Genomic DNA, 21,645 nt, shown 5'->3' with positions numbered 1-21,645 from the left:
CATATAGAAGCGAAACGTAATAGAGGAATGTTTATAACATGATGGATTTATGGTTAATCTATTTAAAGAAAATCTTCGAACTAGACAGATTATACTGCAGTTGATCGAATTCGTGCTGCATCGCATTCAATCGTTTACGAGTAAGCGATACCGTCGGTAGCATTTTTTCGTCTGCCGGTTCCGTCGAAGCACTCTGCAGTGGATTTGTACCACCGCCAGCGGTCTGTTGATTGAGTTTTGCCATTTCCCGTGCATATTTCGTGTGCACCTCCTTAAACCAGTGCAACGAATTGAAGGCGGCTGTTTGGTTGAGCAGCGTCAGCAGGTAGGATAGTCCTGTTGGAGGAAGATTAGTTAGTAAGGTACAACATTCAAACTGTGTCACACTTGATGCCATCGGTGCCTTACCCATAACGAAACCATCGTCCGTTGGTAGAAACGTTCCGTGACGATCTTTTTTGGCGATCGTTTCCTTTGCCTTTAGCATCGCCTCCACGTAACTGATCGTGAGCGGTGGGATGATCAGATAAAACAGTTCCAAATGTGCAAAACTGTCCGTGGGTGAACTGGTTTCTTCGTTCGCTGGATGGTTGGTCCGTCGGCGGCGAAATCCATCGAACGCATTAAGGAGTAAGCGGAAAAATTCGTTCTCTAAGCGCCAACTGGTGCGAACGGTCGCCATGTCCCGTTTCCAGACCTGGACCGATTGTTTTACTTGTGAACGGTTTTGGTGCGAATCCATTTCCGTTTCTTCCTCAGCTGGCATTGGTGGATTTGAGACGAATTCTGCAGCACCGGTACATTCGTGAAGCGCGCCAGCATGAAGCATCCGTACGAAGGCCATTGCGTTACCTGGAGAAACAATAATAAAGAGTAGTAATTAGCAGAGTCGAAATTAGGATGTAGTGCCCAAGTAAAACTGATGATCGTTTTTTGTAAGATGAAGCTTTGTGGCTCTGAACAGTCACAAAAAAATAAGAATAGATAATAGGAGCCAAGGGTCTATGAAGACCCTGAGAAAACGGGTACTTAATGATCCAACATCCAAAAGACGCCGAAAGGCGAAATATTGCAAAACGGTATTATTTTGATTCCTGAATAGATTAAGGACCTGCGCTAGGAATATAGCCTTGCCAGCTTTGATGTTTAACGGGTCGCTAGAGGCCCATTTTGGGCTCAATGGTCGACCGCTGCTACAAGTATATCGTGGTATAGACTAGTGAGAAGATCCGGTAGCAAAGGCAATAAGCTGCACCGGTCTTCTCAACGCAGAACCGAGTATCGAAACTCGTCCGGATCGTTTCATCGAATTTTGCAATGCTTTAAGACAGTCAGACGCTGTACTGTGACATACTTCGATCGAAGCTTCCTAACGGTGTAACGGTAGTAGGATTCGTGGACGACTTTTTGCTCACGCTTGAAGAGTCCACTATTTGTTCGATCCAGAATGCTATTGAGCAGACCAAGATCCCTTGAAGTACCTCCGCATTATCCTCGATGACAACCTAAGCTGCGTATCACATCCATCGCATGCTGAGTAACTGTATTGTAATCATTATACGCTATTAAGTTCCTACTTTGTTCTTCCACCTTTTTAGTTTATTCTTCCGCCTATGTGACACAATACAGATGCACTGACTGTAATTATAGAACAGCAAGATCGCCCGAAAGAGAAATCACATTTCAGCAGTGACCCTTTCATTTTGCCAACTCATCCCAAAAGTGGCATCTTAGACATCTTATCATTTTGGAGAAGGCAACATTATCAAAATGCAGTTGACAATTGGACACAGTTTCTTGCAAAGTTCAACCTTGAGCGCATGTAATTATTCAGGAGGCATACTGCCTCGAGTCACACATAATGTGATGTTCAAGTGCCTTAAATTAATCGCCGCGTGACGTCGCATGAACCCATCGCAGGATGAGAGAAGCGGTGTCAGTCGCAAACATTATTGCCTACTGGGAGAGATCCATGCCATTAATGCGAGATCTCGGCTTAATACTGTAGTGAACATGACCTTCATGAAAGACCATACTACAGCGACAGGCAGTAGATCGCTATTGAATGCTGGAAGAGTCCCATTTGCTTTTCGATGATTCAACAAGCTGTCACAGCGCGATGCCGTAACGAGTTACGCATAGCAAAAATCGTACATACCACTCATTTCGAATTCCGTATCCTTGTTGGTAATTTCTAAGAAAAAAGCTCTATGAGCTTATAGTCGGTAAAAATCTAGCACTGGTCCCATGGGACTCTGTGAAGATCTCCTCCTTAAATTCAAAACAAAAAGCGATCCGGACGCCTGTTATATGATCTGATAAACCCTTTACGTCGGAAACAGTACCCCCCCCCCCCTCCCCATTCCACTTACCTATTTGGCAGATCAATTTGCGGAACAAATCAACGTACGTTTCACCATCGTCCGAAAGGCCAAGATTTCGAATACGCCTATTAAAGGCAAGTGCCCGCTCGTACGTGTAACCGGTTGTACTAGCTCCTCCCGACGAGGCAGTAGCACTACCAGCACTACCAGTAGAAACGTTATTTTCAGCGGTCAACTTTTTCGCATCGGCAGCTAAGCGGGAGTGGATCTGCTCGTCGTACAAGAAATGCGAAAAGGTGAACAGTTTTTGGCGCAAAAACTGGAATGCATAATTCACCTGGAAAAAAGCATAAAATTGCACTTAAAATTCTACTTCCATTGAAAAGTGCCTATAGGTCACGTTATTGATATCTTACCACTGTGCTTATAATTCCCGGACCATGTCGCTTGATAGAGTTGGCAATGTGTTCGATTTTAACGACATTTACTACACCGCTGGGCCCACCACTGCCGCCACCTGTGCCCGTTGCCTGCTGACGTTCGATAAACAGCTGACCATGCAGATCATACCCATAAGAGCCGATGAACGTTTCAAAGTCTTCCATTAGCGCCAGCACATCGTCGTCCTGCCCGTGGCCGCGCGGCCCCCGTCTATCTTCGGCCGTTGTTCGCGGTAGCTGATCCTCCACCAAGCTGATACCGTACTTCCGGTCCACAATGGCACGCATCTCTCGATAGATACGCCACTCGGACGGTGAGATGGTCGAGAGCGTATAAAACACATCGCTCAAATGCTGAGCCACCGAGTGCCGGGTACAGAGCCAGTTGCCATTCGCTTCCTGTGTGATTCTGGTGCGCAGAAAGGCAAATACCAGCTTTTGCGTGTGGTTCTGTTCTCCAGCCATTGCGTCACCCGCCACACCATCCCGGAATGGATCGAACGGTTCTATCTGGTGCCACTTGCCATGGAAATCCCACCGTATGAAGGCTTCGATACGATTGCTCATCGGAACGACACTGGCCGAGAGGGTCTGCTGTTGGACAGAAGCGCCGAGCAGTTTGTTATACTTGTTGGCCACATCGGTACGGTTACATTCGTCTTCCCACTCGATGAAGGTAGCGAGTCGATTCAGTAACGATTCCACCCGACGGTAAGCATCGTCCGTAAGGGGCAGGAGTGGCGTGCCGGAACTGGGTGAATTACCGTGACACAGAGCAATCGTTAGTCGTGCTAAGCCAACGCGATTGGGTGTGGCTGGACCGTGAAGGCATTTTTCCAGCACATCTATTGTGGACAGCTTTTCCAGCCACAGTGAACCGCCGGCGGTCGATTTCGATTCCTTCGCTTCGCGTAGAATTTTTTTCTGTTCAGAAAAGAGGGAAAGGAGATTATTGATTGACAAGCTTTACAGGATTACAGGATATCCCAACAGATTTTGAGACTTTGCTATGGTTGTTTGCCGCATTCCCATATACTTTTGTTCTTGTCCCGCAATTTTTTGGCACGTCCAAATATAATTTGGGTTTTCACTACTGATTTTTCTCTTTATTTTCGTATAAAAGCTGATGAGCAATCGGAGGAACTGACTCACTAGTTGTGAGCATGACTATGAAACAAAACTAAAAACTATTAGAACAGATAATTCAATCTAATGCGTATAATCACATCCAGGAAGTATTCTACAAAAACATTTCCAATATTGGTTGGTGGTACACAAAAAACACCAATCTTTTTTTAGGAATCGTCAGAAATCTTTGAGCAGTATTTAATGATACCTGTAAAACATCGAAAATACAGTGGGGCAGATTCAAAAATGCCTGAGAAACTGGTAAAAAGGGACTGAAAATTTGGCATATCCAGAATTTACACGTCAAAGCAGGTTGTGAATAAATTTCTTACCTTGGCATTATTGATGATGGTATAAATTTTATGCTGCTGATGCTGCACGATGAACTGCAAGCAAGGCACAGTGACCGATCGACACGACGATGAGAGCAAATATTCCACCACCATCCGTCGATACTGTATCAGCTTGTCCGTCCGTTCCGTAGCGCAGCGACCGTACAGACCGTACAGCGTTCCCAGCACATACTCCATTTCGCGCACTAATCGTATACCCTCCAGCAGCAGGCCACATTTGATGCGAAGATTTTCGAGCGTAAAATTACTACCCTCCTGAGCAGCTCCCGGTGTCGGGGGCCGATTGCGAAGCTGAGCATGTGCTTCCACCAACCAGCTGGCCGCATGCTGACAAAGCATGGCATGAGTGACTGATTTTTCGATCGTGTTCAGATAATTATCACGTGCCTTCTGATAATCGAAGCAAGTCGAAAGTGGCGTACTGACCGAGATGGGAGCAGCGCTAGCATCATAATCCCGCAACAGCTTATGACCGTGCTCCTGTACGAATTCGTCCGGCAGCCAGGCGTAATTGTTTTCCAACGGAATCAGGGGAAACTGAAAAGTAAGGGATCATATTACTAAATTATGCTACCACATTTTCCGGCGGCCGGCCAATTTACCTTGAGATTAAGCTCGAACAGATTCTTGAGCATACGTTGCTCGATGGGCAGAAAAAGGTAGAGCGCAAAGTTGAGCAACGCATTCACCCCGATCACATCGTTTGCGAAGGCCAAATCGATCCCATTTGCTGTCGTTGGGGGTCGAACCGTGGTCGACGCAAGGGACGTTAGTTTACGTTTCAGAAACTTCATAAACCGATCGCTAAATGCTTCCCCGGCGCAGGCGGGATCGAAGTGTGTTTTCACCTTGTACAGTGCCTCGAGCAGTCGCTTGACTCCCGTAATGTCCGGCGTTTTTTCATCACCGATCCAGAAACCGAACGTTTGACACACGGCTAGCAGATCGTGATATGTTTCCTTCTGTGTGCGAGTTATTTTTCTCAGCTGACGTAACTTTTGGGCGAACGAACGCCAGTGCGATTTGAGGAACGTTTTCCATAGAATGTGATCCAGCTCGAGTGCGTTCCGTAGCAGTTTACCTATGTAGTCGAAGAGGTACTAAAAGACAGCGAGAAGAATTGAGTTATGATTTGCTTACAGGATCACATCCGGTGGCAATACAACACTTACGTCCACTTCCAGCGACGGTGGACCCTTTCCATCCAGTCCATTCTTTTTCGTTCGCTTTCCCCGCCCGTAGGAAGCTTCCTCGTTGAAAAATGCACCGATTTGACGCAATAGCAGTACACCGACATCGCGCAATCGCTCGTACTGGCGCTGAACCGTTCCCATTAGATCGATATTATCCGCTATCCATAGTACGGGCGGATGTTGTGCCGTTCGTTCGGCGCTGCGGAACGATTCGGTACGTTCGTAGATTTGGCGCACCAACGTACGACCCTCCTGCTCCAAACAATCTATCTCACAGCATAGCTGTGCGAAGGTGGATAGAATTTTGTTTAGCGGCATGTTGCTACTGTTAGGCCCGGGAGCGGTGGAGCTGTTGGCTTTCCCACCAACGATACTGTTGCTCGCTATCATGCGAGCGATTGAGAGTTCCTCATTATCACACGCATAGTGTAGCCGCACAACGCTCAGCACTGGTCCATCGGAAAGCGTGGGAAGATGCAGCTGTGCTAGCTTTTGGTCGTAATTCTTCAGGAAATTACCGTACTCCTTGATCTGCGTCGCGTAAAGATGATCTGCGATAGAAAACAGGTGGTGGTTGTTGCCATAAAACAATACTGTGTAAACGTAACGCACACTTACTTGCCGATATATGGGTTTCCATTGCGACTGTTTTCTACCTAAGAATTGAACAGAAAATCAAAAAAAGTATCATCCGCATTTGGTCCAGCAGCGATAATTGATGAATCAGGTTCATTTGTGTACACTGTTGTTGTTTTGTTATCTTTTGTGGTTGTCAGATTTATGACAAATTTCAAACTGTCAGCGTTGGATTTGATAATGCTGTTGAATTTCAAAGTTCACCAGCTGGGATAGATTTTTCTTAAAAAATGCCAATTTTAGACGAAGAAAGCGGTATTTTACGCTCATAATTATTTTTTATTCAATTCATTTGCAATTATCATGCAATAGTTGCCGGAACTGGCACAGGAATGGTTTAACATATCGTTCGGCCACGCAACAATGCCCCTAGCAACCGTTGGCAAGGACCTAGTATATAATCTAAACAAACCATTTGTTTGATGTACGGTAATCAGAAATTCCCCGTGGTACGTACAGTAGGGCAGTGAACCAGCTATTTAAATCATGTAACATTTGGGCCATATAATGGGAACAACTTTTACAAAATGTTGCAGAAAAGGTCATGAAAACAATGAGTAAGTATGTGTAGTATGTGCGGGAACACGCTCCCCTGTGGTTCTGATAAACTGTGGTTCTTTATGACCTTCTGCACTGCTTTGCAGTGACGCGCTAAACATTCTCGTGCTGGGATTAGAGAATTCTGGCAAGACTGAGATATCGTTTAAAATTTGTCATCAAAAACGGGGTGATTATGCGGCAACGAAGGGATGCCGTTTGTTTGAAACTGTGATCGGTAGGAATAATCTCTTCCACAAAGTAAACCAGTTTAACAGCCTTGTACTCTACTTTTAGCGGACACGGAGATAAAGCTTATCGAAATTGGAGGAGGATCAGATCTTCGAGACATCTGGAAGTACTATTTCTTAGATGTAATGTAACCTTTGCCTGGAAGTCACACAGCAGCAAACATCTGTTCATTTAACGCTTTCCGGTACAATTGCAGGCACTAGCTGTAATTTTCGTAATCGATGCTTCCAACATACACAACATCTGTGAATCTTACAACATATTCCAAAACTTGATGGCACACGAGTTTCTAGCCGGTAAGCCCTTTCTCATACTAGCCAACAAGCAGGACCTTTCCGAATCGGTCGATTGTATCGAGATCTGCGAGTATCTGGACATTGAGTATCTAGCCAACCGCTATCGGTGTCCGTGTCTGGTGGAAGCATGTGGCAATTGGGGCACCGCGTCGTTCGAACCCAACGAATACGATGGACTCACGTATGGTATCCAGTGGCTTGTTAGTACCGTACTTACCCATCGACAGTTTATTATGAATCGTATCAACTTCCACAAGCTAATGCTTGGCCGCGAAGGAACGGATGCAGCGCGCACCATTAAAAGGCCACGCACGGCGGGTCTCAAGTCCGGTAGTGGAAGCGGGCGCCGTAAGCGAAAGGATAGCCGCCCGAAGACGGCACCCTCCAGCCAGCAGGCATGGTTAAAGGAAAACGACAACAATTATCTGATTAAACGAAACAGTATCATTTCCGTGAAAAGTATACCCACCAGCACTACAACGGAACGGACGAACAATTCGAGTATGAAGGCAACGACTACCTCCGATAGTGGCCTTTCGGTCGTAGATGAGGGAGTTGAAGTTAGCCAAACTACTAGCAGCAGCACTGGTGAGGACACAATAGTCACGATCTATAAATGAAATTGTACAATGCAAAGTTATTTGAAACATTGTGCCTTTTTTGTTACAGAACAGCAAACCGTTTTACATGTGCTAAAAGATGAGATGACGCTTGAAGATTTATCCCTTTCCTTCTCCGTCAATGAGCCCAACGGAAAAGTGGTAGAAATGATGGAAAACTAGAATTATTGTGCCAAAAGGGATGCGGATACTGGAATGTGGATATTAACAATGCATCATGATGCACTTCCTATTTATCAGTTTTTTTTACGACATTTTCGTTTGAGGCATACACTCGACTGAAACGTTAGGCAGCAAGAAATGGATTGATGATCAATACGACGAAGACGAAATACCTGCTTGCTGGAGGATCAGCCCTTGGTAGGGTCGGTTTGGGAGGCAACATATTAGTTGACGACGATATCCTCGAGGTGGTGGAGGAATTCTGCTATCTTGAGATAGTCGTTACTTGTGATAACGACGTCAGCAGCGTAATCTGAAGGCACATTGTTCAGGGGAATCGTATATACTACGGCCTTCACCATCTGTTGAGATCCAGAAGACTACGAGACCCGCACGAAAAATGAGACATCTCGCACACTTATTAACCGCACTGATAGTGGTTCTCTATGGCTCCGAGTTTTGGACCATCCGAGTGAAGGATGCAAACGCTCTTGGCGTGTTTTAGAGATCCATCATTGAGATCATCTTTGGCGGTGAGTTCGAGCATGGCGTGAGGGGAAGGAGCAGGATGAACCACTGGCTTGATAAGCTGTACTGCGACCCGGACATCCTGACGGTGGCGGAAGAATGCAGCATGCAATGGCTGGAGCATGTTATGAGGATGGTGGACTCGTGCTGGGAAGCTGCAACAAGGGGTCGGGTATCTTGGATAATTATTGAGGACCGCGCCATGTCACGATGACGTACTCAACAGTGAGCAGGCCAACGAGAGGGGGGGAGAGAGAGAGAAAGATTAACAACATTTTCGTCCCAATTTTTGTAACATTACATAAACGTTAGGTGTCAGCTGCACTGTGTGAATTGTGTTTTTATTTTGAACTGTCAAACGGTTTACACTAGCAACCTTGGTTGGAGTGTCTGGATGACAGCTGGCGGAAACAAAAACATTCTCCCATTCATACATAACAAACACAGCGTGTCGAGATGAGGCTTTCGGTGGTAAATTTCTTCAAGAAAAGTGTAAATGGACACATTTTTCGTGGTAAATATCGTTTGGTAAAGCGGGTGACGGAACGCGCCACCCAAACCCAGATCCGCGAGTACGAACAAACCGAGGCCAACATGAAACTGTTGCTTCATCCATATCTGACGAAGGTTCGTACGTAATGCTTCCTGTGGTTTGCCGCAATGTCTCTAAAGCCTACTTATTATGCCCGTTCACAGGAACAATCCAGCGGTCATGCGAAGGAACTGGGCAAGAAGGAACAGATTGTGGCGAAATGGCGCGAGGAACAACTCAAGATGAAACCACACGTCACGATAGCGGAACGTTTGGCCCATCTGCGAGTAAAAGATGTGTGGGATTGAGTGTTGTGCGTTGTTTGGGGTGAATTAGTAATACAAAGGTTACACTAGGTTATAAAACGGGAGTTTTTTTGTCTCCATTTTATTGTTACAACAAGACTCTTTTACAACAACAAAGGCCGCTTTGAGCGAGCCGAGTGTGTGTGGTGGTTTTGCATTTTTCTGCGCTTTTATAATGTGTATAATGTTACTATGAAATAGATAAACGGTGTGTTTGCTGGTTTGTTTCTACATTCCAATTAAGCCGGTATCCACCCAAACGGGTTGGGCGTCAGGTCGTCCTTGTGCAACACCTTACCCTGCGACGAATACTCTGCAAACTGGGCCACAACCGGATCTCGCTGGCACGATGACATACCGATCACGCGACCGCCTTTACCGATGTAAAAGGCAACGAACTTTAATGCGGCTAAATCTCCTTCGACGATTACCTCATCCGGAGTGCCATATCCACAGTATCGGAACGATTTGCCAAACAGCACCGTCCAGAAGAAGGGAACCGTCTGGAGCGGTGTTGCCTTACCGATCATATTAAATGCCGCAACACGGCCATGATACTGCGCCAGTGGATAGTGACCAATGGTGGCTTGCTGGCCACTGTTCGAGAGCACCGGTGCATTGGCAATGTCTCCACCCACATACACACCCTCCACATTCGTCTCCAAATACTGATCGGTATTGATCGATCCATTGCGATTTAACGCAATGCCCGAATCCTGCAAAAACTCGGTAAACAACGTTGATCCGATGCCAAAAATGCACACGTCCGCATCGAGCACCGTTCCGTCGGACAGCTCGACCTGTTTCAGTGTGCCCGCCTCTCCGATACATCGCCGGATGCCCGAATTCATCACAAACTCTACACCCTTCTCCACAAACAGTTCCATCACACGTTTGCCGACCGCATCACCGAACGATTCTTTCAGTGGAACGGCACCCCGTCCAATGACCGTTACCTTTGCCACCTTATTCACACAATAGGCAGCCGCTTCAAGGCCGATGAAGCTCGTTCCCAGTATGACGATCCGCTTTTCCGGTCCAAGCTGATCGTTAACCTGCTTCGCATCGGCTGCCGTCCGCAACACGCACACATTGCCCAAATCGGCACCCTCAATTGGTGGTCGGCGTGGGTTTGAACCGGTTGCAATGTATGCCTTATCGTACCGGATCTTGTACCCATTGTCGAGCGTAAGTTCCCGTGTCGTTGGGTCCAGCTTGGTAACGGCGGTGCCCAGCATCACTTCGATGTCGTTATCGTCGTAAAACTGTTGCGTACGCAGTAGACACTTCTCCAGGTTCATGTCCATCGTTTTGCTCACCTTTACCCGGTCGTACGGTAGGGCTGGTTCCTTGTTAATCATCACAACCCGTCCGGTAAAACCTTCCTGGCGAAGCGTTTCCGCACAGGTTGCCCCCGATGGACCACCGCCAATGACGACGTACGTACGTTCGTCCTGCGCTACGCGTTTGGCCATCAGCCGGGTACGCTTGTTGGTGGCCAGTTCGGTTCGTTTCGCACGCACTTTCACGTCACCGGCCTCACCAACGGTTACCCGGTAGCAAGGCAAGGAGTCCATACCTGGGAAGTCTTCTATGTCCCCCGTTTCGACGTTAAAGCAGGCTCCGTGCCACGGACAACGGACGCGCCCATCGCCAAGCGCTCCGGTAACAAGCATTGCGCCGTAGTGTGAACATTTATTACCGATGGCGGTAAGCTTACCATTCTGGCGTACCAAAAGCACCTTGCCCTCGCCCAGTTCGACCTGTTTCATCTGATTCTCGCCAATGTCCGCGTCCTGGCAGACGACGGCTTCGATGAAGTCATCGTCGTGTGCAGTTCCTCCACCATTAGAAGCCGCAGCCGAGGTAACTTTGGATGCTTTGGATGAAAGTTGAGACAGAACAGAAATAAGAAAAAACGAAGCACATAAGACAAAGTTGAAAAGCACGAAATTCGAGTTAGGAACTAAAAAAATCCCAATAATCACTTTTCACGTGCGTGAATCATCCGCGGAATCGTGTGAAGAATGTTCACGAAAACCCGTCTCACCTACCAAGATACGACATCATTTTGTGACGCACACCACTATTGTGGGACAGAGAACCTAACTAGCAAAAACCCACGTCCGCATCGATCGAAGGAGCCGGAATTTCTGATGGATGGGATTTTTTTCCCCCTGTTGCTGCTGTACTGACACGGTGATTCGATCCAGTGTAATGCTGTGTGTTGCCACCGCACACACTAATGCGCGTTACCAAGGCAACCGCGCGCTGTCACCGCAAACGCATACAAGCACAAGAAATTGAGGCAAAAGCGCGAAATAGTACACTGAAGTCTGAACGACGCTCTCGGTTTTTATTTGGACGATTAATGAATCAAACACTCACTCCGCACCCAAAAACTGTGTTGCGGTGGTTAGGGAATACGGGCCACGGTTTTTTCTCACATTCCCTTTCTTCTAGCCGATTGTAAGAGTGTGTATATGTGGTTTTGAAGAATTTTAGTCCACGACCTTGCTTACACTCCATGAAGTGGGGGTGCGTATTTTCGCACAATCTCCTTCGGCTTCAGCACACTGTCGCACGATTTTACGAAGGTTATATGCCACAAAAGTGTTCTTGCGATGGCTGTTCGCGATCTCCATCTCGATCGCTGGTCGAAGTGCTCTTGTCACGAGTTAGATCGAGAGAAACAAAACGAAGGATGCTAATTTATTTTTGTTTTTTTTGTTTTTGTGACTAAAACCACATAGTGCGTAGTGTTTTTGTATTGTTTCCCATAGCAAGTTAACGCACTGTTGACTCCCAACACCTCAGCAACAAAACCACAAAGCATAAAGACATAACTTTCACTTCCTCCGAATTGGTGTTAGCCGGCAACCACTAGAAACTATCAGTTCCGTCCTGCTTCCGTCATTACAACATTGCTTCAAGGAATGGCTTATCTTGTAGGAGAACCGGATAGCAAGCAAACTGGTCTTAGCAATCACGCGATTGAACTTGGCTGCTCGTTGCTATGGCAGTTGGCTGGTAACCTTCAACACACACTCACCCTCACTAGCACGCGGTTGCTTACCTTTGGCAAGGGTTTCGTTCGAATTACGAACAGCCTCCTTTGACGAACTACAGCCCATCTCGACCGAATTCGATTGGTAGGTACACCGGGTGACAGGTGTTGCGCCTGAAAGAAGCCTAATGACCCTGTCTGTGCGATCGCGTACGATCAAAGCCGTGTCGTGGCCTTAAACAGACAGAACTGCACGACTAATGCGCGAAGGTTTCGACTAATGGCGAACGGTTTGTCCTGCCCATTGGAATGTACTCGAGCGAATGTGTTCGAAACCGACCGCGTATGTTCCGCGTCCCGTGGTCAATCGTGAACTAAACCGCGCACCATACTGTCGGCGCGTTTCGACCGGTTTTTGGGCTCGTGGTGATTCAAACGCGGGCTTACCCCGAGTGCACCCACCGGCAGACAACAAAACGTGCTCATAGACAACATCGATGGCCTTATAACCGTTTCGTTCGTTTGGTCGCGTTCGCCATGCGTTTAATCGGCATCCAACATCGGCGATCGTGAGGGCTTCGTGCCGCGATTGGAGTAGTAGCCGCGCTTGCCTTTTTTATTGCAAACCCCGATGAGTTGTGAGGGGATGATGTTGCAAATCGCGCGGACTCGTTCGCTGTACGGTTTATATGCTAACGACATAAAATTGCAATTGAAATGTAGAACAACCTCGAGATGCGTGCAGAAACATATACATATCTGACATATCTGTAGCCATTCCAATGTCAAATTTATTAGATGTTGAACTAGTTTTTTATTTTTTTTTTTCGTCGAGCTTTTGCTTCACATTTTTTTGGATGTTAAAGGTAACGCAACAATCATCATGCACCATTTTAGATCGATCGCCTTTCTAAAGCCTACTGTGATCGAACTTAATATATAATCGTAAAACAAGTACAGTGAACTCTCTCTCATCTGCAATTCATCCAATCCTTGATCCTGGAAACAGAAAGCAGCGAATATTAGCTGTAAACTAATTGTACCAATATTTTATAACAGTTCTTAAAGAGAGAGTTCGTTGTAATGCTTCTTCCATAGAGTTGGATTTTAAATCCAAGCAGGCTTCGGGAAAGGAAATGTTAACCACTTCACTGTTTGATGTTGTATTGACTTTCTTATCTAGTAAATGACAGAAAGACGGTGGAATATTTCTAACACGACTGACAACACAAATGTTAGCTGATAAAAAAGCGCCCCAAACCGGAAACCACAATCATCTTTTGTCAGCTCTAAACAACTCTATTAGCTAATGTGCGAATGATGCGTTATTCACATACGCATGTCGATAAGATGTAGTACAGCCGCTTGCTTAGGAAAACCTATCAACGTAGTGCAATATCTCGAAGCCAACCTCCACCATGATAAGAATGATAATCATCCACTCCAGCCGTACGTGATGGTCATCGTTCAGGTTGGAACTAATCAGGTCCGCTAGCTCAACGCAGTGGTTAAGCTTTTCGTTCATGACGCGCGTTCGCCTCGTTATGCTAAAGTACGCGCACGTTTGGTTGTACAGTGTTTCCAACTGTTCCCGGTCCCAGTAAAAATCAGGCGTATCGAGCAGATCCGAGCTAAGATTAATAACGTGCCGCAACGCAAACAGTTCACCCGTCCGTCGCAACATTTCCGGGCGCGTAATTTTTATCTTGTTTCCCTTCTTCAGATCCTCCGTAACGTAAGCCATCTTATCGATGTATCGCTCAAGCGATGCCTCCCAAATGCCCAGTTTCACCGAAAGTGACATCGCGTTCGAGAAGGTGTACTTCTCCAGATCAGCCTCTTCGGTCTTCGACACGTAGAAGCTGTTGTACTTCAGGCGGGCCACTCCGTCATGGTTGTACAGCATGGATTCACTTTCCTCCAGCACGGTGCCCTCGTCATACGAATCCTGCTCGAACGGGCGCAAAAAGCGCAGAATGTTGCTGCTTTCCAGATCGGTACAGTTCCACAGCACTACCGTGCCCTCGCGGAAAAAGTACAGATCGCGACACTCGTCGCCTACCTTGTATTTGGCTGTTACGTGCAGTACATCCGGTTCCGTGTCGATGTCATCGCTCGACAGAAATTGCTTCGGCTCGTAAAGGTTCTGTTCCCGTAGGGCTCGCAACAGCCGATCGAGGTCGTACTCTTCTGCTGTCGCAAATGCGGTAACCGTTTTGTATCCACGGGATATCTTATCGTTCTCATCCTCGCGCCTCCGACGAGGACGTTTCTTTAGCTGCATACTTTCGTGCAGACTTATGATGGAAGATGACGAAATTTTGTTACATTGTTGCACCTGGGACAATGGCCTACCTCTACTGACGAAGTATGGATTTCCGGACAGCTGTGAAGGTGCGCCGAAAGGTCCGGCACTGCTACTACCGGCCACTGTTCTGGCTTTGGTAGCTTTTACTAACGCAACATTTCCATTGGCTGTGGTAGAAGCGTTCCGGCATGCACTTAACACTAGAGTTGAGGACACACGTCTACAATTGTTAAACAAACTTATGCTGATGAAACTGGTCATGTTTACTGCGCGTTGAAGCTAACCGGCATGTCGCAAAATTACTCAATACGGGACAGGTTTGTTTTTCTTTTGATTCAATCAGGGCATCTCCCACTCCGCTTTTTGGCGATGTCAAAGCAAATGTCAGTTATGCAATGCCACTTTTTTTTAGTACAATGCGCTTTTGTGTGGATTTCCCGTTTTTAGGACCTAAATATATATATCTAGACTTATTGAAATATTGTAAAAGCTTTTTTGGACTGATAAGTTGTCTCGCTTTCATCAAATAAACCAATTTTTGAAATGAAAACTTCCGCTTCCTTGTCACACACGTGTAATCAGCGCTTAAGCTCAGATGTTATCTATGAAAGTGACAGCTGTTATTCAATTTGAAAGGTGGTGTAAACAAAAACGTTCCTGAAGGCAAGCGGATCTTCGACTGTGGCAAATTGTGGCGATTAATTAACTAATAAGTTTGGCCCGGTTAATATTTTCAACTTCACTTCATCATGAAAACACTGTTCGAGCAGCTGAAAACGCTGTTCGATTTTGAGCTTTACTCAAATGCGGCAACATTGGTAAACATTCCGGCTGTTTGTAAGCTTCCTGTGCGAACGATTAATAACAACGCATCTTTTTGCAGGCCAACCTAATTCTCTCCATATACGACACAAACCGTGCCACCTTAAGCCCTGAGGAACATTTCGGCACGCTCGTATATTATGCCGAATCACTGTTTCATGAGCGACGCTTTCGTGAAGCAGAAACCATCTACCGCCAGGCACTGCAGCTGAAACGGCTTCTGTCGAAAAACAAATCTCCAAACTGTAAAACCACGCCTAGTGCAGTTCCGGGACAGGTTGACCTGCAATCGGAGGTGGAATTGAAGTACAAGACGGCACGCTGTCTGATCGAGATGAAATGCTACCGTGATGCGATCGTCCTGTTGCAATCGCTCGCACTCAAACAGCGCACTCCAAAGGTGAATATGTTGCTCAGCAAGCTCTGTCACAATCATGGCCACGAACGCAGTGCCATCGGGACTTACAAAGAAGTGTTGAAAGAGTGTCCGCTCGCATTCGAAGCAATCGAAGGACTGCTAACCCTGGGAGTCAAAGGAATCGAGGTGAATTCCCTGATCGTGGATGCTACCTTGGCGCCCCAGTGTAACGACTGGATGAGCAGTTGGATAAAGGCGCACGCGAACATTCAGGCCCGCAAGTACACTGAAGCCATTCAAACGCTGCGCAGTATCGAGACAAACACCTGTCTCCGGAACTATCACCAGCTGTTAGTGCTGATCGGCGAATGTCACTACCATAATGGGGAGTACGAGCAGGCTTACATTACGCTCAAGCGAGCCCATGCCATGCAGCCACACTCGAAAAATGGACTCCAGATCCTGGCGATTTTGATGGCGAAAAATAAAAAAGTAGCCGAACTGGAGAAGCTCATCACGCCATCGCCCTCGCTGCTGAACGAGTACACGTCAGAGATGTGGTTCGTGATGGGCCAGTACCTGTTTGCCACGGGAAAGTATGAAAAGGCTGTTTACTTTGTGCAAAAGGCTTGCTTTCAGAATTCGCGCAATATTGAAGCGTTGGTACTGAAGGCGGAAGTGCTGTTTCAGGTGAAAAAGTATCAGCAGGGCATCGCTCATCTGCGGTACGGGCAACAGTTTGCACCTTATCGGTACGAAATTCACAAGGCCCTGGTGGATAATTATATAAATATGGGCCGGACCCGGGAAGCACAGTTACAAGCACTGAAGGCGGTTAAAGTGTTGGGAGAATCGGCTCGAACATTGGTGGTGGGTGGCTCAAAGTCGTTAAAGGAAATCTTTACGCTACATATTGTAATGTTCAAATTCTCTACTCGCAGCTTATGGCCCGTACATACATGAAAGATGAAGCTGCCCGACCGAAAGCGAAGGCTTTCTGCCTCAAGGCACTCGATATGAACGAGAACTTCTTGCCAGCGGTGTATCTGCTGGCGGAAATTTATCTACGAGACAATGATCTCAGCGCCAGATTGAAACTCCTGAAGAAACACGCGATGCTTTCGAAAAACTGCAAACTCCACGTTATGCTTGGCGAAATGTTGAACAATGAAAAAGATCATTCCGGTGCGCTAGAACACTATTCCATCGCACTCAAGTAAGTGTCCTTTAGCCATTAATTTGGACCTTCTCGTAAAGCAATCATTCTTTCTCTTCCATAACCGGCAGCCTTGATCCATCCAATCGTGTCGCAATGTCGGGACTGCTTATGGTGGGACAAAACAAAGGCAGTACGAGCAGCAGTGGCACATCAAACGCGGGTGCATCCAGTTCCTACCTTGAGTCGATGGTCGAAGACGGCACCGATATGCCGGACAATCCGCTAGAAATGATCGAAATACGCACGACTGGTGCGAACGAAATGGAATCGGAAAGTGACGCGATGTGGTCGGATTTGGAAATCGAAATCAATCAGTAGATCAGTGAGTGTGGCACGGTAAGACCTGTCGAATCGTATTGGTGATTGGTTTATTTGGTGTAATATTTTATTTTTAATAAATCGTACTCTTTCTCCACTATAGCCGAAGAAAGATATAATTGTTATCTCGCAAATGATTTGCCATTGCGGAATGTTTCTATTCCGAATGCATTCTTGTTTGAATGTTGAACTTTTAAGAAATAATCTATATTCACACATTACGTAAGTAAACTGCATAGTTACAATCATCATTAATCACTAACTTAGATATTATTACATTACATTACATTACATGCTCTAACAACATATATGTCGAAAGAACACGACACGAAATGTATATTTTGGATTTTGATATGTTCTTGTGGAACATGTGTCGTAACTTACTGTTCAATCTACTTCTCCATCCTATGTGCTGCCCTGTCCCGCCCAAGGTAGACCCTAACAGCAGCCGCTCACAAGTCGTGAGAGAACATAGAGATTTTCATCCAGCTTGTTGTGCTCGAAGAAGACTTAAGAAACGCATAATGTTTTGGACCTGTTAGAACAAACGTGTGCAATAAAAACAAAAAACTTTCCTTCAGCAGAGTTACGCAGAGATGTCTGTACAGATCAGATGCCGTTCCAGAGCTCCTTCCCCATCCTATGTTGATCGTTTTCAAATCTTGGGTTTAGATACGCTAGGCAGCCGGCGTAATTGAACACAAATGTGAGGGAAACACTGTACTTTGGGAAGAGGTACTTTGTTAAGGCGAAGTACTACTTTTTAGAAATAGAAAAGTACGCTCAGACTCCCCACTTTATTGAGGTGAGGCCTTCCGATAGATATCGAGCACACTATCCAACACTAGGCACTAGCAATATCTTAATCCTTAATCCATTTTTCCTGCCCCATTTCGCAACTTAAGAACCCGCGTACTCTTGTACCTACCACGTCACCGTACTCAATAAAGACATTACTAGCCGTTTTTAGTTTGTTGTTTTTCTTCTTGACTTAACTACTTTCTAGGTCACGCCGGCCAACGCATGGCTTACTAGAGTTGCTGATGCCTCCTAGTTGAATAGTCAGTCCTCACTTAGGGAGAACGGTCCGGATAGGATATGAATCCTCCTGCCATGTGAAGACAGGCGCCATTATCGCTTCTACCACTGGGTCGTTTCACTTCCATCTTGAACAACATCGCCATCAGACTGTGTTGAGCCTTGGAGAAGGCTGATAATGGCTGTGCAGAGATTCTCGCTCAATTTAGCCAGAAACAGGATACTATCTGAGGTGACGTTTGGTCCTTTGCGTGTCCATATGCTGATAATATCCAAGAGGTGCCATTAGAGGCGATCCTTTTTGGATCTTATCATGTCGGCTGTTATGATCTTCAGGTGATCTTATTCGGTATCCAGGGTTCCTATAAGAAAAAGTTGCTATGTATGATCATGTTTCATATCATATGATCGTATGGAACAGGCGAAGCTTATAAGACATAGTAGTTTGTAATTTTCTATCGTGGGTTTAAATGCATCTATTCCGTACATTCGGGTCTACGATAACAATTGAACATTACGTTTTTTATATTAACCATTCTCACTCTTCATTATCCGTAAGGAAGAAGAATCCGTATACTGTACATCTGTTCGATGCAAATGCATCCGATCATTCGCTTACGCTTATTCGCTTATAACCAGCACCGTAAAGGGAGAGTTAAGGGTTGGTCGGATAAACATCTTTCTAACATAGGCCCCTTAAACAAGCACAGCTTATCGAGCACCGCATATAAAAGCAGAAAAAAGACCGTTTAGTTCAGAGAATACATCAAGTGAAGTAGGACTGCACATGCGAATGGTGAGATTTATTCTCAGATAAGCTCAACAATCGGAAACAGAGAGAAAGATAGAAAGTCATAGAGGCGTTGCAACCGTTATAACGGTGGGAAGAAATCTATGGCCTGCAAGCCTCTTAAATTTCCTCTGGAGTCTCTCTAGTCTCTGCATAGCAGTAGTTCCGGCAGCAGTCTAGATTATGCTGGCATTGTCCAAAGTGAAGCGAACTCAGCAGCAGTACAGAGCCTTTAGGCACAAGAGGTCTAGTATTTCGGATGCCCATTGCTTTATTAGTTTTATTAGCAGCATGGTTTCGTTTTTCGTTCCAACCGTTGGAGCACCGCATAAGGAGTAATTCGAAACCAATCGTCCTATAGATGACACTCAACAACACAACATTTTGGAGAGCAGAGCACCAAAACAGAAAAATCATTCAGAGAGCGTTGGCGAAATCGACAGTCGGAGGGCGAGAACAAAACACATCCTATCCCCTATTCCATGGGCATGTTCATTGGGCTCGTTTGAAGTATCCAATCTCAGAAATTATTTTTCGGGAGGAATGTTCGTAGGACCGGGCATGATTATCTGGCTACACGGTATCAAAAAGTCTGTTACAAAAATGAACTCGCTGTTCGTTCGAACCAAGAAAGTAGCCAAGAATGGAGTATTTATTACTCTGTTGTTAAGCAAATCAAAACAGCAGAAGATAGTTTGGTTGCAAAACCATCATTTACACACATTAAAATGGAGGTTTTGACTGTAACAAGGAAGTATTTAATGACATTGAAAACCACATTCGAGGAACAGTTCTTGCACCTTCATTGCTGTAAAGATTTTATGGCATTGATCTTCTTCAAAAATTTCCAAAACTATCACCCCGTCCGTCAACCGTTTAAACTCTGACCTTTTTAGCATGAACCCCTCAATGTCATGCGAGATCTCCTCATTACTTCAGAGCATCTTTGTCGCAATCGAAACAACAAGTATTACGATTACAATTATTTGCCACATTTGGGCATTAAATTATTAATTTTTATTAGTTTTTACCCGTTATGCTGATCGTAATCAACGGCATTTTATGACACGGAAAACAATCCTCAAACATTCGTCCAGTACGTCCGCTCTAATGACCGTACATGGTAGCGAGCTGTCCCAATGGACAACGCAACAATACACTCGCAGAAATTAAGACTATAACCAAACGTACCAAACATGAGCACGCGTTGAGGGCGCGTAAGTTTTCACATCATAAATCAAAATCCTAGCCGCGACACATTATCCTTGGCAGGCAGGCAGGCATGCAGGCAGGCAGGCGGCAACAATCGACCAGATTCCCGACGATGGGATTTGGGATCGTCAGATCTCGGAGCGCATTAGTGTGCACACAAACAATCCATTTGGCAAACAGCGATACCTTCGGCCGGACGCGACCGAGCTTAGCCGCATGTGTCATTTCCTTGTAAGGAGGTTAAATAGTGACCGCGCGCGACACAACCATTTCCATCCGTAATAGGCACCTCAAAGTGTGGCCTGCTCGAGCCGTGGCGGTAAGCGGTTTATGCGCTTAATTAAACGCTCCGAATCGGTGTACGATATCGTGTGTACGCAAAATAGATTCTAGCCTGTGATCGCGCATGCTGATCAGGCGTGCCCTTTGGAAGGGATTCTGGGGGTGCCCTTTATACGCGGAGCAATTCATCGCGAATTATCCGTACTGCGAAGTTTCCGGTCAATCAGCCGCAGTCGGATATTTTTTTATAAGTTTGACTTGACTTGACTTGAGCACATATTTGGGGTTGTTTGTTCCAATTATTCTCTTCAACATCTTCACAGACTGGACAGCGTCGAGTCCTTTCGCACACACGCACTCATCGAAGGCGTTGCTACCGCTGCGTTGTCGATTAGTGATGTGACGCTATCTTTGCTGGCACGAGAGGCTCCCGGGTTCATTGGGCGCCCCGAACGTCCCTCAACCCAGCAATGGCCGGAAGTAATTGTGGCCCGTGCGCGGAAGAAAAGCATAATTTTATCCTTCCCCCTTACGAACGACCCGACCGGACCCGGGTTGTGCATTGAGTCAGCCCAAAAAAGTACAATACAGCAACAGAAGCAGAAGCAGAAAATAGCAGACAACATATGTACGTGTGCTTTAGCTTCCACCACACGAACGGGTGGCAACAACAAATGCGGACGTCCTTTGCAGAAATTCGATACGCGTTCCGATATTCGTTCAGGCTACGGCTACGGGCCCATATATGGAAGGTGGCCGGTGGAACAACAACAAAAACAAGCTTCGCTGCTGTGATCCATTTGCTAGAGAACGTGCGATCGGCGGTCGTGCTTGTCCGAAGCTTCCGAGCTTTATCGTGACAACGGTATCGCGGATAGCGCGCATAGCAGGAAGGAAACGGTACGAGATGACCCTTTGCCGAACAGCTGCTGCCCGGGACAAAACGAGCCGCTCACGTTTAGGTGGACGATCACCAAAACTCATT

The 21,645-nt window shown here is 46.2% G+C and overlaps 6 protein-coding genes and 1 pseudogene across 10 annotated transcripts in view; 4 read left to right on the top strand and 3 right to left on the bottom strand.

The window, feature by feature from the left end:
* Positions 1 to 21,645, top strand: part of LOC126559183 (uncharacterized) — a 456,771-nt gene that overhangs the window by 291,577 nt on the left and 143,549 nt on the right. The gene's annotated exons all lie outside the window — the stretch shown is intronic.
* LOC126559512 (NADH dehydrogenase [ubiquinone] 1 alpha subcomplex subunit 7-like) overlaps positions 1 to 21,645 on the bottom strand; it is a 387,608-nt gene that overhangs the window by 311,773 nt on the left and 54,190 nt on the right. The gene's annotated exons all lie outside the window — the stretch shown is intronic.
* On the bottom strand, positions 57 to 6,078 carry LOC126567191 (WASH complex subunit 4). Its single transcript, XM_050223421.1, has 8 exons — positions 6,057 to 6,078; positions 5,418 to 5,989; positions 4,848 to 5,345; positions 4,225 to 4,782; positions 2,741 to 3,688; positions 2,373 to 2,661; positions 409 to 852; positions 57 to 336 (listed from the first exon to the last, which is right to left on the bottom strand). The coding sequence occupies exons 1-8, from the start codon at positions 6,076 to 6,078 to the stop codon at positions 59 to 61; spliced, it is 3,609 nt and encodes a 1,202-aa protein (XP_050079378.1). The 3' UTR covers positions 57 to 58.
* LOC126558315 (uncharacterized) lies at positions 6,539 to 7,941 on the top strand (annotated as a pseudogene).
* The window catches only part of LOC126559496 (ribosomal protein 63, mitochondrial), a 278,118-nt gene continuing 265,388 nt past the window's right edge, over positions 8,916 to 21,645 (top strand). Inside the window, exons 1-2 of one of the 2 annotated variants that reach the window (XM_050215665.1) lie at positions 8,916 to 9,096; positions 9,166 to 9,328. In XM_050215665.1, coding sequence (XP_050071622.1) covers positions 8,926 to 9,096; positions 9,166 to 9,309 — 315 coding nt within the window. In that variant the 5' untranslated portion in view covers positions 8,916 to 8,925 and the 3' untranslated portion in view covers positions 9,310 to 9,328. Of the gene's footprint in view, positions 9,097 to 9,165; positions 9,343 to 21,645 lie in introns of those variants that run through there. The other variant, XM_050215664.1, reaches the window with a different exon arrangement.
* On the bottom strand, positions 9,537 to 14,970 carry LOC126557585 (apoptosis-inducing factor 3-like). Of its 3 annotated transcripts, none has more exons than XM_050213404.1 (2): positions 14,669 to 14,970; positions 9,537 to 11,185 (listed from the first exon to the last, which is right to left on the bottom strand). In XM_050213404.1, exons 1-2 carry the CDS (start codon positions 14,880 to 14,882, stop codon positions 9,546 to 9,548), a joined length of 1,854 nt encoding a protein of 617 aa, XP_050069361.1. In that variant the 5' UTR covers positions 14,883 to 14,970; the 3' UTR covers positions 9,537 to 9,545. The 3 variants fall into 3 exon arrangements, with proteins under 3 accessions (XP_050069361.1, XP_050069359.1, XP_050069360.1); XM_050213402.1 differs by lacking the exon at positions 14,669 to 14,970 and adding an exon at positions 12,383 to 12,440; XM_050213403.1 differs by lacking the exon at positions 14,669 to 14,970 and adding an exon at positions 11,361 to 11,388.
* Positions 15,200 to 17,440, top strand: LOC126557522 (anaphase-promoting complex subunit 7). Its single transcript, XM_050213328.1, has 4 exons — positions 15,200 to 15,439; positions 15,505 to 16,671; positions 16,743 to 17,017; positions 17,089 to 17,440. Exons 1-4 carry the CDS (start codon positions 15,371 to 15,373, stop codon positions 17,336 to 17,338), a joined length of 1,761 nt encoding a protein of 586 aa, XP_050069285.1. The 5' UTR covers positions 15,200 to 15,370; the 3' UTR covers positions 17,339 to 17,440.

The sequence above is a fragment of the Anopheles maculipalpis genome, chromosome 2RL, assembly GCF_943734695.1.
Source record: "Anopheles maculipalpis chromosome 2RL, idAnoMacuDA_375_x, whole genome shotgun sequence".
Lineage (NCBI taxonomy): Eukaryota > Metazoa > Arthropoda > Insecta > Diptera > Culicidae > Anopheles > Anopheles maculipalpis.
Note: the sequence above shows the minus strand (reverse complement) of the source record. Positions and strands in the feature narration are given on the sequence as shown.